This window comes from Leptosomus discolor, chromosome 13 (assembly GCF_034619465.1).
Source record: "Leptosomus discolor isolate bLepDis1 chromosome 13, bLepDis1.hap2, whole genome shotgun sequence".
NCBI lineage: Eukaryota > Metazoa > Chordata > Aves > Leptosomiformes > Leptosomidae > Leptosomus > Leptosomus discolor.
The window spans coordinates 19,745,387-19,760,331 of NC_141403.1; the positions used below are offsets into that span (position 1 = coordinate 19,745,387).

The 14,945-nt window shown below is 40.0% G+C and overlaps 1 protein-coding gene across 2 annotated transcripts in view; it reads left to right on the forward strand.

Annotated features, from left to right (window-relative positions):
• The window catches only part of MIB1 (MIB E3 ubiquitin protein ligase 1), an 89,919-nt gene extending 75,595 nt beyond the window's left edge, over nucleotides 1–14,324 (forward strand). The window contains exons 21-22 of one of the 2 annotated variants that reach the window (XM_086472753.1): nucleotides 590–767; nucleotides 14,221–14,324. In XM_086472753.1, the coding sequence (XP_086328879.1) occupies nucleotides 590–730 (141 nt within the window). In that variant the 3' untranslated portion in view covers nucleotides 731–767; nucleotides 14,221–14,324. Of the gene's footprint in view, nucleotides 1–589; nucleotides 910–14,220 lie in introns of those variants that run through there. The other variant, XM_086472752.1, reaches the window with a different exon arrangement.
• The last annotated feature ends 621 nt before the right edge of the window (nucleotides 14,325–14,945 follow it).

Below are 14,945 nucleotides of genomic sequence, written 5' to 3' on the forward strand. Positions count from 1 at the left end.
CCATGAGCAAAGGCTGGAATTGCCAATATGGAATCTTTACATGTAATACTGATAATACAGCAGTTCTGTTACTTTTGCGTGTGTTCAGTGCTTGGTGTTTAAAGGTAAGTATATGAACGACTAGGTAGCCTGAGAAGAAATTGGGAAGTCGTTACCCAAGTGTTGCACACATCAAACTGTTTGTGGAGTTTGTTCCCTGGAAGATTACATGACATAAAGGGGAATGTAGCTGAAGAATGTCTTAATGTTGCAGTCTTGGGTAATGATATTGAAAACTTGATGTCAGCCTACTACTGGGTTGTCTTACTTAAAGGGATCACATTTGGAAAAAAAGCTACATAGTTTTTGTGTCAGGATGGGGTAGGAAAACCCAAATATTTTAAGTCACTGTGAGGTAAAAATGTGATTTTAAAAAAAAAAAAAAGTAGTAAATTTAGTTTTCAGGTTAGTGGATGGGTTATGCTATGGCAATGATCTGCTATGCTTAAGATAACATAGTTATTGATAATTTTCAATAATTTATATATTGCATATTCGCTATTGTATCACTACTGCCATTGACTATGTAACCTGTCAAAATCTTTTACAGACTATGTGTCCTGTCTGTTTGGACCGCCTGAAGAATATGATCTTTCTCTGTGGCCATGGAACATGTCAACTTTGTGGAGATCGAATGAGTGAATGCCCTATATGCCGCAAGGCAATTGAACGAAGGATCCTTTTGTATTAAGTAGTGGAACCAGTGTCTTTTATTAGCTTATGAAATAGTAAGGACATTTTGATGATTTAAATCTCCGTATGTTTGAAAGGCAGCAAAGGGTTTTGATGAAAACATTTCTAGTACTGTAGCGCAGGTTCATTACATGGTAATTGTTTAAAGACTGTGAATACACCAAATAAAAAAAACAGTATTTGAACAGCTTTTAGCTTTACTTTTAAAAAACATCTAAGCTGGAAGCTAATTTAAAGCGATGGTTTTTTCATTTTCTTTGTCTTCTTCTTCCCCTTAAAGTTTAAAGGGACAACCTCATTTTGGTTTCATTCATGTTTTTTAATGTATGTATCAGGTGTCAAGTGATGTAAGGGGGTTTTTTTATATTGTCAGTTAATATCAAATACAAATTTGTTTTGTGCTTTTCTGGAGAATGTTGAAATTTCCTATGACAGTTAGATTCACAATAATTTCTGTCTTGAAATACACAATAATGCAAAACTAATACAACGTGTACACACAGTAGTAATAAATACACTATTCCCATAAGATCAGGCCTCAAACTACAACGTTAAGGTAATTCTAACTTTTATCATGCCCTTTGTTGCTGAGGGTGGGTTGGGAAGGAAACAGTAAAAAGAGCAATGTAGTCTAGAAACATTATGTTCCGAAAACTGCACTTTAGTCTAACAGGTTCAGGCTAACTTAAACGGTGAAATTCTGCTAGCCTCATAATTTTCTACAGAACTGCTTTTAACTTTACCAGCAAGGAAGGCAGTGGGTCAGTTATCCATTTCAGATGGGTGAATTTGATCAGTTGTAGAGGAACATACACATATATGGGGCCATTTAAAAAATCGGGGTTTATGAATTAGGAAAAACGAGAGATTTTGCAAGATTTTTCTCTCTTAAATTAGTTTTATGGTCTCCAGGCAAACTGTCAACAGCAAAAGAGAAGATTTAATATTGCTTCTTCATCTAAGTTGGGCGTTAGTACCAGAACTTAGCTATGAAAGTTACTGGGAAATACTGCAAATGAAGATAATACTGACAGTGAATTTTGAGAGCCATGCGTAGGTGAGCTGAAGTTGGCTGAAGGACTTAGCTGTCACTGATGTGAGCTAGAGCTAGAGAGGTGTCCTGACCCCAAAAATGCTACTGTCAGGGAAGGTAAACTATTAACATTTTGATAACATGTACATCCTTCCATCTTTTTGGATCGAAGAAAGTATGCTAAAAGGAATGTGTGCTTACTCCCGAGTGAATGGGCAGTTTTCTGAGTGCAGTTTATGTAGCCCTTTGCCGTTGTGCAGACTCTCTTTGGATGTGCTCTTGCAGAACAATAAAGAAATCCATGCTGGAGTCACTTAGGTACCTTACTTGCAGCTAAGATGAATTTCTCATTTAATTCTCATTGCATATATAAAAAACGTGGAAAAAGGGATAGTTCAGGGAAAGATCCAAGTAAGGATAAAGGCATAAAATTGTGATCTCTTCAGATAAATCGATCTCAGTCTTTTGAAGCTTATGTTGATATGCCTGAATTATGCAAACGTTGGCAAAAGTCTCAAAAGAATGTTACTAGTAAACTGTAAAGACAGGCAAACTTTTGACCAGTAAGGTTTGAACACTGAATAGAGTTTTCCAGGAAACAACTGCAGTGATATATCGGAAAAATGTACGTAGAGTGGCTTTTAAAATAGTGAAGTGATGCAGTACACAGCCTTTCTACAGCCATCTTTAATCCTGATCCAGAATTGCAAATGTTGATTCTTTTCGGTAGTTTCTCATTGGACACAATCTCAATCTGGAGTCGATACAGCAGTCTGTTTTATTTTGTATACTAGTAGTCATCTGTTCTCAGATAATCTGTGTATCTGTCGTCTTGGCCAAATGAAACGGCCCTCCTTTTTCTTGCTTCTTGGGTCCCCATTCTAAAATACCAAAATTTCGAGGAGCTTTGTAAAGTTTTTGATGTAAGGCTTTTTCAGTTTAGCATTTCACTGTCTCCACTTAAGCTCTGAGTGTTCACTGCAGTTTTCATTTGACCAATATGCATGTCACTAAGTCTGATTTTTTTGTAGCATGTTTGACAGTTGAACTTTATATGGTAGGCTTCAGTTCTCTGTCAAGTCTTCCTCTAAAAATGATTTTATAATAGGGTATGCCGTTTGATGATCCATTGTGACTTTTAGCCTGTAACACATCAGATCTGTACCTCGGTTTCCTCTGGCTCTGGTAGGTGTCTTTTGAATACTGTGTCCTGTTTATTCTTCAAGAGAACCTCTGTAAACTGTTGTCAGCATAAAGGCGGGGCGGACTTCTTGATAATGCGGCTCAAAACTGAAACCTCAGTGTGGCTGTTGGCATTTTCCTAATTCTTTTTTTATTGGAACAAGCCAGAATTATTTGCAAATATTCCAACTTAGCATCAACTGAATAGTTCAGCTAAGTAAGGACTGATCTAAAGCATCCTGGGTGGGAAACTGGAGTTGAATGTTAGATACTGCTTGGCTGCAGGAGGCACGTATTGTAGCGTAGATAGAGAAGTGCTCTGTTAGGCTGGTACTTTTCAACAGAGAAGCTGTAAGTTACTTTATCACACTCTTACTACTTGGATGCCATCACAGTCCTGTGGAAACAGACAGTGACCGAAGGTGTCACCATAGGAGCAGCTGTAGTCTCCTGTCTGTTGTCGCACCAGATGTGTGTGACTGCGTACAAGTTTGTGATTGGACTCACTCAGCCATGTTGTGTGCCGGTTGAAATTAAAATATGTCAACTTGATGCTACGACGGTGCCACGAGAAACGGCTGAGTTAGACAAACCAGGTTAGCTAGCCAACGTGCTTGAATTGTTAGTATAGGCCTCTTCTTGACAGCTGAAAGCTGTGTCTTGTGCTGGGAAGGCTACGCAGTGCTTGCCTTTCAAAGAACTTAATGAGGAAAAATGTTTGCAAATCGAGTATCATTTATGGAAATAGATATTTAGATTCACACGCTGTCTTTGGTATCTGGTGTAGAAGGTGAACTAGTGTTGTTGAGGAAGCCAGTAAGTTCCTACACTCAATTTAGTCTTATCTGTGCAACATGCACAGAGTGCAAATGTTTAATTGGGTAACGCTTAAATAATTGAAAGATGAAAAACAGAAGGTCAGTCGGAAGCCAAGGGGGATCATAACAAAAAGGAGAATGAGGATATGTCATTGTTCCACCGCTTCAGCAAAACTTGAAAGTGTAGATCTGATTATCATCACTGTTATTAGGGAGCAAAATGAAAATGAGAGAAAAATCAGTAAAGGATTTCTCTAATATACTGTAAAACTATATAAGAGTTGCAAGCTTTATTAGGATTATCCCCCAGTATTTAATAGCAGTTTTGAAATGAATGAACTATCTTCGTTTGTTTCTTGAAACAATCAAGACATCTAATAATATATATTGTTCAGGTGTGAGGTTTGCTCAGATGTTTAAGTAAAATACTTTCCATTTTTTTTTCCATTTAGTAAAATACATAAATGGTCACATCAGTACACGGTGATTTAAGGTATAAAGACAACCCAAGAGGCTAACAGAATATGCTAAACAGTTGTAGCTTGTTAACTTCTGTATATTTGACTTTTTTGCCCAAACCTACTGTCTTATCACTCACTGTACCCCAAGCTCATATGGCACTTCCCAAAATTTGGGCTATTATTACATACTTTGCAGTTGTTGAAATACTGTGTACTTGTGTGTTGGGGATGGAGGAATCCCTTTTCACTGAAGTGGATACTGACAATTACAGTGACAAGAGAATAAACAAATTACTTTGTAAATGTGGAAGTTTGATTAGGAGGTGTTGTTCTTAACTTGGACTGGGTGAGGATATAGCGGATTTGCACAAGTACTTGTGCCTTGTTAGCATAGTCTTACAATCGGTATTTTAGCTTCTTTCAAAGACGTGACATGGTCTTTAAAAACAATCTGATTTCAGTACTTATTGTGTAGATATTTTCTAGAGATGAAGTTGTGCGTATGCCTAATTAGCAGTATTAATTGCAGTTTGTGTAAACGCTAAGTTGTTTGAAGAAGCTGCTTTGAGCTGGTGGTCTAAGCTTCCTCTACGAAATCAGAAACTTAATTTTACTTTTCCAGTAGCAGCTGGCGTACCGAAGAGCCTATCCTGTTCTTTGTGCTGCATGGGTCGAGTTTTCACTTAAAAAACCCAACAACACTACAGCCTAACTTGTAGCAGTGCTGCCTCCTTTCTGTCAAAGTACTGAATTCTCCTTTAGTTGTTCTTTGTCTTTGGGAAGGGATGGGGAACTCATCAGTTTTGGTTTCGCTTCATCAGTTTCCATACATTGCAAAGGTTTTTTACTGCCTGGATAAATGACGTACAATAGAAGCGTGCCGTTTGCCACGATGTACGTTGTGTATCGTTCTTGCAAAGGTTGCTTGAACTCACGCTGTTGTCTTTTTATGTATTTCATAACTTGTTTGTATTGACAAAGCAAAACTGTTACCCGCAGAAGTTTAGTGCCATTTTTGTAGCTAAGCCTGTGGTAAATACAGAAGTTCTGACTCAGGGCTTTTTAACAACTTAAACACGTTCATGACATTCTTCAGCACATGTTGGAGAATATGAGAGATTTAATGACTGTACAGTGCCTTGATAGAACTGTTGAATGGGCGGCGGCCACTAAGTCGTTACAGAATGCAAGTGGGGTTTGAATCCAGTTAATGAGTTGATGTTAATATAATTGTAATACCCCTGTCATGGATTTATAAACTTGTATGTACTTTCTGTAAAGGAAAATTGGCAAACTTAGGTATTGTTGAGCTTTCAGAAAGTTGTTTGATTGTTAGACCAGTCATGGGGGTCTGAAGGGCATAGTATTCAAATTTACAGAAGCAGCATTTGTGGTGAAGACAGCTGATAAAATGTTCTGTAGGTGACATTTTTAGTGTGAGGGGAGAGGTCATTGTATAAACAAACATATAAAAATAACTGTTTTATTCTGGCCCAGTAAGTCTTTTATAAGAGAGAGAAATAATTGGCAACAAGTCTTACGTTTGCATGCCATTTCATAGTTACAAAAATTTAAGTCTCATTTTGAGCTTCTAGGAAATACCTTTTGTCCCAAGCTTAGTGTCTTTATGAATGCGAACTATTCATATTAGAAAGCGGGTTTTACTGAGCCGCAGGATCATTTTTGCTTTAGTTAAAACCAACCTTGTATTTTCAGTAAATTGTAGGTTTTGACATGACTGTTTATTGGAGAAATTTAAGATTGTGTGAATGTAGTGGATTTCTGTATGCAGATGGCATTATATAATTGATTTAATTAAAACTGCTTAGCAAGGTCTAAGCTTTTCAAAGGAAATGCTAATGTACTGTATGGTTAATAAAACGTACTATATAAGATGTATAATGACTTTTGAAAAAGCTTTGATTTAAAACTGTAATTGGACTGAATTAATGCTGATTTTTGTGCACACATCACTGGGAGGAGAGTGGTGGTTTATTTGATTTCCTCCTCCTTAGCTGTAATGATGTTAAATGTCACCACGAAATTAGAAGATTGTATGCCTGAACAAATGTTTGGGAACTTGTTAGTTGATGACATACAAGGTTTAAAAGTGCACCAGCCTTTATTGAGAAAGTTTGCAATCCAAACTTCAAAAAATTGTGGTTTTTTATGGCGTATCCCTGAAGAGTAAGCGTGTAGCCACATCAGAACTGCTGCGTGCCTTTGAATCTCCCAGGTACTCAAATGTTCTTTAAACAGCACAGTAGATGTATGAAGGGTGGATTATGTTGTAACAAGAAAAAGGGTGATTTAAAATTTTTGTCTACGGTATATGTGCAAATTTTTCTGTAAATATGCAGTTCACAGTGCTGATTAGAGCTGCTGTTGAGTTTATGTTAGACTCTGGATTTACTTACAGTTGAATGGCCTTTACAGATCTGGTTACGTGAATACGATGATTAAAAAAATCTCCTGCCAGATACAGTAACTCCCATATTCTGAGACAACAGTTGCTGCATCATAGTTTATACTTTTAGGATTCAATTTAATGGTTGCGTTCAAAAATATATATATGTAATGAAAGGCAACAAAATCAACCAGACTTTAATGGCTTAGTGTTTTAATTTATCGTAGTGTACAGGTAAAAAATGAATTGACAGAATAAAAAGTTTTGTTGCTTTCTTTCTCAGTTTCTTTTCATTTATCAAGATTTCTTTGACTTTGGTTTACATGGCAGGCCTTTGTGAAATCGTGTATCATTTTCAGATATCTTTATTGTTTTTTTACTTGAAAACAATTGATGCAAATAATCAAAATACATTATAAAGAGCCACTTGTTCTTTGATTTGGGACTTAAGCTGTTCATGTGCTTCTCCGTACCTGTTCATTGCAAGTGATGGGAACAGCGTTGGCACAGGTTTAAGACATGGTCTCTGTGATCTCTAGGGTTTCAGCCCCTAATGTTGGTCACAGTGGAAGCTGCTGGTTCTGCTGGTGTTTGGCATCGATGTTTTTAGATTTTGAGAAGGCTACTTAATACTATACAGTGTAATTAATGTAATACTTTATAATATAAATACTATATAATATAATTAATTTCTGTATGATGCACTTTGCTGTTCTCATGAATTCCAGCTGTATCCTGTATGCAGCCGTCTGTCTGTGACAGGGATGATGAAACTCCATGGAGATTTCCTTTGGATTTGACATTCAGTTAAATACAGAGGAGTGGTTCTTCATGGGTATACACTGTTTTAATTAGGGAAGAAAAATTAGCAGCAGTATTTGAATAAAAAGCCTTTGTTTTCAGACTTGGTTTTCCATGATATGAAAAGTAATTTCAGTTAGTCAGAAATTACGTCATTGAAGATCTTGTTCTTGGTCTTGTGCAGCCCTGTTTAAGTCAAAGTAGCATGCACGGGCGAGTTTTTGCTTTAAAAAATGAAGCTTATGAACTGTTTTTGATACAAGATTTTGGCTGAAAAATACTTTAGGGATTTAAATACTTTGTTCCTTTTGCAGTAATGAGAGTGATATGTCCAGGCTCTCCAGGAGATAAGAAGTTGTTATTTAAAAAAAAAAAAAAAAAAAGGCAGTCTTTAGAGAGTGCTGCTATGATGGATTGAAATAGTTTAAATTACATTAGAAATCAAGAACTGTGCCTGCTGGTAACATGTAAGTTTTATTCTGTAACAATGCAAGACTTCAAGTTATAAGAAATTTAGTGCAAAATCTGTTTCTTGCAGTTAGGATTTGTTGATGCTTACTTGACTGCCCTGAAGAAGTTAATAAAAAACTTAATTTCTGCAAAATTGTCTAAGATCAGGAACATACACTTGTGAGACTCTACTGACCCCTTGCAACACTATAACACCGTTTCACTGAATTTTCCTTAAAAACAAACCTGAGGGAGCTCAGTAGACAAATCTGAGCCCATTTCCCCAGTGGCGCTTGTGCATCCCAAAACGGTCGGGTGGTTCTTCCACAAGGGGTCAGTAGCACCCGCCGTTTGTGACGAGGTTTTTTGTAATGTGAGCACAAAGCAAACAAGGGATAAGGATAATGATGATTGCATTAATATGTGGGTGGACCAAACCTCGCTTGTCCCCGTCTTCAAGCAGGCTCAGTGTAATTAGCTTATTTGCTGACTTCAGTAAGCACCATATTCTATCCTCTGACTCTCATGTGACATGAACATTGCTACTATTGATTAGGGCAAAGTTCCAGTGGAGTGTTTACCTTTAGCTGTAGTTGAAAGTATTCATTTAGTCTAGCTTTTTTTTTTTTTCCAAAAGCATGCAGTTGGAGCAGATAAACTGTATGAGAGAGCTTGTCCAGCAGGCAGGGGAAAAGAATTCTTGTATGAGTGTCCCACATATTCTTAATGATAACCACAGTCTCCCTAGGTGGCTAGAGCTGATTAATATTTTCCGCCCTATAGTAACACAGCTTATAGTTAAATATGCTTTGAAGCCTATCAGTCTGCTCCGTGGAAGGAATGTCCAGCTTCTCGAGGCTTCCCTGAGCATGCAAGTTACTTGGAGACAGACATTTGAAGTAACTCATTATCTTTCTACCAGACAGCTCTCCTGTAGACAAAAATTCCCAACCCTTGTACCAAAGCCATATTTCACAAGTAGGAAGCTGAGGTGGTCAATGTCATTCAGGTTGGCACAGGTTCTTACACTTGCTGAGTTAATAAGGGACCTTCCTTCCCTTCGTGTTTGCCACTGTCGTTGTTCTCTGTTGCACATCTGTTGCGGTTTTTGCGCTTCGTGTCTTCAGTGTTTCTGTCCCCCACTGCTCAAGTCCTCCATTTCAGTTCTTTCTAGATCTGTTTTTTTGATAGCAGAGCTGTGCCCCTTCTGCGCTGTTGTGCCCCTTTGCAATGTAGTTCTTTCCTCCGTTACACTTGGGTTGGCACAGTGCTTTGGCATAAGCACGGTGGGCCCTGTCCTTGTGTCTGACTCCACTCTTAATTGCGTATACCGACAGAAGGGCTTCCTGAATTCAGTCTTGGCAAAATTTCATATTAATTTATCAGCATCCCTTATTTCTCAGTTGGCAGTATAAGAAAGAGGTTTTGGCTACCGCTTGAGGACAGGGTAGGGGCACGTCTTTGGGTCTAGTTGCAACTGTTCTTAACTATATGTGGAAAATCAGGAACAAGGAAATGTTTCAGGGTTGTTTGGTTTGGGGCTTGTTTTTTGTTTTTTCTCCCATAGTCTGCCTGAAATTTTCATTCTTACTTTATCTCGGGTTCAGGTTTTGGTGACAACTTAAGATACTTCTTGGAGAAACTGACTCTGGATGGAAGTTACTGTCTCCTAGTCTTGTCTGGCTTGCCCACTTAGCTGCCAGGAGGAAGTCTGTGCATTCAGTGGGATTGCTTGCAAGAGCATGGGTGCTGTTGTTGGGCTTCTCGCTGCCTCCATGAAGAAGTAAGAAGAAGTTCTGCCTCTTTATTCAAAGTAAATCTGAAACCACATTCCAAGTAATACTCTTCTACTAAGATTTCATAATCCCTACTCTGTATATGATCATAAGGTATCTTCTGATATTCCGTATGAAAGCTGTATCAAGTAAATAGCAATTATACAGCATTTGTTTCCCAGTAGGCAGGTAATATAGTTTGTTGGCTTGGAAATACAGTGCTGTCATTCTTCCTTCCTTCTTCCCTCTTTGTGATGAGATGTGTAAAATAAAGACTAATTCAGATTTATCTAGACAAGGCTGCTTTTCCTGACACAAAGGCCTTAGTTAAGCTCCTTCTAGGATAGCCTTACAATTCAAAGCATCAGGCCCAAGGTTTTTGACTGTATTTGTCTGACCTATAGCACATGGCACTTGAAGCACCTAATTCATATTATTCTTGGGTTTCGGTCAGGTGATTCTATGTAAGGCTGAAAGAGTCTTCGTGTAAATGTTGACGTCTGAAACTGTGTTCTCCCACCCCTGCATGTGGGGGACATAGAGTCTGGAAGCACTTCACACCTTCTTGTTGCAGTAGAACAGTGTGTTAGAGTAAGGGCATGAGGAAACCTAAAACTAAGCTGCAGTCACAGGCTGAATTCTTAGGAATTTGTGAGATGAGAAATTCAGATGGCAAATTTGACTGAGAGCAGAGTGTCACAGATCCTGAGAGCCTGTGTCACAGATACAGGCTGCTGTAATGCTGCCATCTCCTTTGTCTTGCATGTCCCGCCACCCTGGATAGGTCCTTCCACACCAAGTCTCCCTGGAGTAGTATGTCCTGTAGTTAAACTGGAACTATTCTGCGTGTGGTGAAGGAAGGTGTGGGAGTTACAAACCAGTCCCTGACGCAGAAGTTACGGATCTGCTGTTCTACCTAATACAGCTCTCTTCCCATGACACACACAGAGGATGTAAAGGGGTAAGGGATCTTGGCATGGACTGACTGTGAGCTGTGGCTATCTACAAACAGGCAGCGGTATAAAAAAGCTACTGCAGATCAACTGTTCAGTAATTAGCTGTGTGAGGTGCTTGCCCTGCAGCAGGCATTAGTTGGAGGCCACTTACACTGTTAAAAGTGTTGCAGCCAAGTAGGATTGAGTGGGCCAAGCCCTCTGGGCATCTACTTGTCCTGAGCTGACATTGCTTTATTGGTAAGGAGCATGGAAATTAAATAGATGTGAAAAGCTTATCTTCATTAACAAGATTGGGATACCAGACATTTAATTTTAGGCTTTATCTGCTGTGCTGAATCAAACGTTGACACCAAGATTTGGCAAGCTATTGTTGAGCACTCCAGGAAAAGTGAGTCATTGGCTGATTTCGTAGTTTTGCAGGAGTTTCTCAAGTTTGAGGAGGTAGTCAAATAATCTACAGAAAAGAAAGGAAAAAAAAATGCAGCTAGACAGGAGGATTGAACAAGGGAGGGTGGGTTGGTTGGTTTGGTTGGTGTTTGTTTTTTTTTTTTCTCTCCCCCTCTTCTGGATGGGAACTGTGCCTAGTTTTCATTACCCTTGCAAATTTTCATTTAGACAAAAATGCTGCCATAGTTGCTGCTTGCTGTCTGGGTTGGCTGAAATCAAACATATATCCCATGTGTCTGCTCCTTCTGTTGTGGACCACCACCCTGCCTTTCCCCAGAACGTCCTTCCACAGGGAACGAGGGGTTATAGGAGACCTACCGTTATCCGCCGTAACTTCCCAGGACAAGGAAAGGACTTTAATGTTGATTTGGTCTGGTCTTTTTCTTTCTGTCCATCTTGAATTGTCAACTGTAGGGATGCCTTAGTTTTTTCCAGACGGCTGGTAATTTTGAGAGGAAATCAATGGGAACATCATTGCCATGCCTGGAATTTTTGAATGTGGCCTGTCCTTTCCTACAAAATTAGGCCTGATTTTTTTTTTTATCAGGTGCAGGTGTTTAACCATTAAGCTACCCGGCTTGAATGTTCATAGGAATGTTGATAGAGCTGGCCTGGGGCTGGCAGGTTTTTCTGGGGAAGATAGGGAAGGGCTTAGCACATCCTAGCTTAGGCTCTTCCTTGTCATGGCCAGATGCTAACGTGGGCAGTGCTGCGAGTTGCAGTGTTACACCTTTGCTTGAGGGGCAGGTGTAGCTTAAGACATCTTCGCGGCACAATACCCTGTCGGTGCTAGCTGGCAGTGAGAGCAGAAGCGCAGTGCGTCCGTGGTAACGCAGTGTTCTTCATGACTTAGTTCATCTGGCTTTTCTTGACGGGTAGCTAGCCTGAGGGGGTCAGTAGTACCGCAGGGACCCTGGACGTAGACCACTGCATGGTGCTCGGTGCACTTACCCCAAAACTCCGAAACAAGGTTCCTTAGCAGCTGTGTGCATCCTTGGATCGGTTGTCTGCGGGTTAGAAACAAGGGCGTCCTAAAAAGCACCAAATTTCAATGTTCCAGTGAAAGTGTCCCTCCTCATACTTCATTAATTCCCTCCTAATACAGAAAGAACATCTGAGGGAAGAAGGGAAGCTAACAAGCCTAGCTTATTTTGCTGCGGGCTCTGTATATGCAGCATTGAAGATCTCTGTAGATAGCTGTGAGTCTGGACAGGCAAAAAAAGGCAGGAGAGGGGGGAGGAGAGAGAGGTCTTTAATGACGTGTTAGGTTATTGATGGAATTTCTGACCCGGAGGAGAGCTGCCTGCCTCAGAGCTGAGGTGGGTAGCGTTAGCCACAGCGACTGCTTGCTTGCGCATAGTTCATTTTTGTGTTACTGTTCAGGTCCGAGAGAAGCTGGTGGCTCTGTTAAGTGCAGTGACTAGCTGGGAGAGAGCAGCGTGGCTCTGCTGAGCACAGCTGCCAAAACTGGAGCAAGCCAAGGGAGGGCGGTTCTTTTGTCAGGGACAGAAATGTGGTCTGACACAGCTTTCTTATCAAAGGCAGGGATTTTTCACTTCAGGAGGAGGTTTGGCTGGGAAGGTTTTGGATAACTTTTTTTTTCCAAGTTCTGCGGGAAGTCCCGTATAAATGTGTGTTCTATGAATATAATAGTTCTGCTTCTGGCCCTCCTCTGGAGAGAATGTTAGTGGCTGTAGATGCAAGAAATAACGTAAAGTTGACTAAAATGCTTTTAATCTGGGTAAGTCAGCAAACACACCTTGCGTGTTCACAGCCAGGAGCCATTTGCTCTTGGCTTTTGCCATGGGGCAGGCAAAAAATAGTTATCTTTTTTCTAATTTTTTTTTTATTCCAAGTATTTTTAAAGTTTCCCTTGATCTTTTTCAAGCCATCAGATTGTAGTTAATTTAAAACCTAGCCCCTTTTTTTTTTTTTGGTGAGCACTTTGTGTAACAAGAACTATTTGCCTTCCAGCTTAAACTTGGATAATTTTGTTTAAACATTAAGAACCTATATATGTTAGAGAGAAATTGCTCTAATAGCATAGAAGAAACAAGTCATCTTCTAATTGAGGCCATTAGACTGGGATTTGTTAGATTTGATTTCACAGAATGGTAGGAGTTGGAAGGGACCTTTGGAGATCAAGTGAGTTGTTACTCAAGTCACTTAGTTCCGTGTTTCCCCTCGTTCCTATGTGTGAAATGAGAAAAGTACTGCTTGGGGGTACTAAAAGAAATCTGCTGGTGTATGCAAAGAAGCCTACAAAAGCGTAAATGTGTTCCTGAATAGCTAAAATGCCTCCCCTGCCCGCCAGGCACGGGGTGGTGTACCAGCTCAGTTTACTGTTTTCCTCATGACAAACTAAAACCTGGTACTAGTGCTACTTCACAGTCTTGCCAAAGACCAAATAGGCATAAAATGAACTCGTATCTTCCACCACCCAAGCAGTGCAAATTATTAACTAGTAATTATGTACAAATGTAGATTTTACTATACTTAACAAGTAACCATTGATCATTATGTACTTACTAAAGCTATTGTGGAAGCAAGCTGTATTGGGTACAGGTACTGAGTTATAATATTAAGCGAGCTGACAAGATGCCAGCTTTTGGGCAATGTGTTTCTGTTTCTGTCTCTCGGTGATCTTGTCAGTGCGCTGGAGCATTTCAGTAGTGACTCTGAAACTGAACCTGCTACAGCCAGTGGGTGTCACTGCAAGCATTGGAGTGAGGGAAGAACAGTTTTAGGCAGAAAGAAGAAAAATTCAAGTGTAAGTTTTGTGGGGTTTTTAAGCTAGAAATAAGTGCAGAAATAATAGGTAAATTAAATCCTTGCTTACTAACTGTGCAGTTGCCAACATGTTTCTTGGAGATGCTTAAAAACAGTTTGAAATGCTTAAAAAAAATTTTTTTTAAACAAGTATCCCAGATGGCCAAGGCCAGATGCTTTGATAGAAGTCATGTCACTGCCAACTTCCATAGTCACGCTGGCCCCAAATGCCCACTTGCTTCCTAGTGCTGAATGTTACACACCTCACAGATCATGTTGGATTAAAAAAAAAAAAAAGAAAAGAAAAAAAAAAGAAAAAAAAAAAAAACAGAGCAGGCTTTCCCTTAAATCCTCTAAAGCCACTTACATGACGTTCTTGGTGTTTGCAGAACTCCGACTCCAAGCGCCCATCTTGCCGTCCAGCCGGCTCGCCATCCCCAAAACCAGACTAGCTCTGAAGCAAGTGCCCTTTCAAGCCGGTGCCGCGAGAAGATGCGCGTGGACCCCCTGGGCCAGCCCTCCAGCCCTCCTCCGGCGCACGAGCAGAGCAGCCGCGCGGGCTTCGGGCTGTTTACACGACACACATGACCTAACGGTGCCTGCGCTTTTGGAAGGGCCTCTCTCACACGGGTCGTTGCTAAGGCCCGCGTTGTCTCTGCCTATGTTATCATGAGGATGACAGTTTAAACAGGCCTTATCACTGTGTATTCAATCAAGGTTTATGAGGGCTGATAAAGATGTCACCTAGTTGCTTTGTGTGTTCATTAAAACCCTATTCTCCAGTAGGACTTTGCTGTATGATGTTCTTTTTTTTTCTTTTCCTGTCTTCACTGGTTTTTAGCTATCTTCTGGAGAGAGAGGTAGATGTAGGAAGGGAAGGCGTCAGGCTTACTTTAGTATTTCTAATGTTTCTGCAGGGAAGAATTAAAAAACCCCACCAAAATTACCAGCTGGGTTGACACAACCTTATCTGTATTTAATATCTCATGTTATCCTAATCGCTTATTTAATAATTCCGTAAACTTTCCTACGTTTAGCTTGCATGTGGCAGTAGAGTGACTTGCGTGCGCTTTTATCTGCTGTGTTGTGTTGCCGCTGAAGGTAGCTCAGGCGG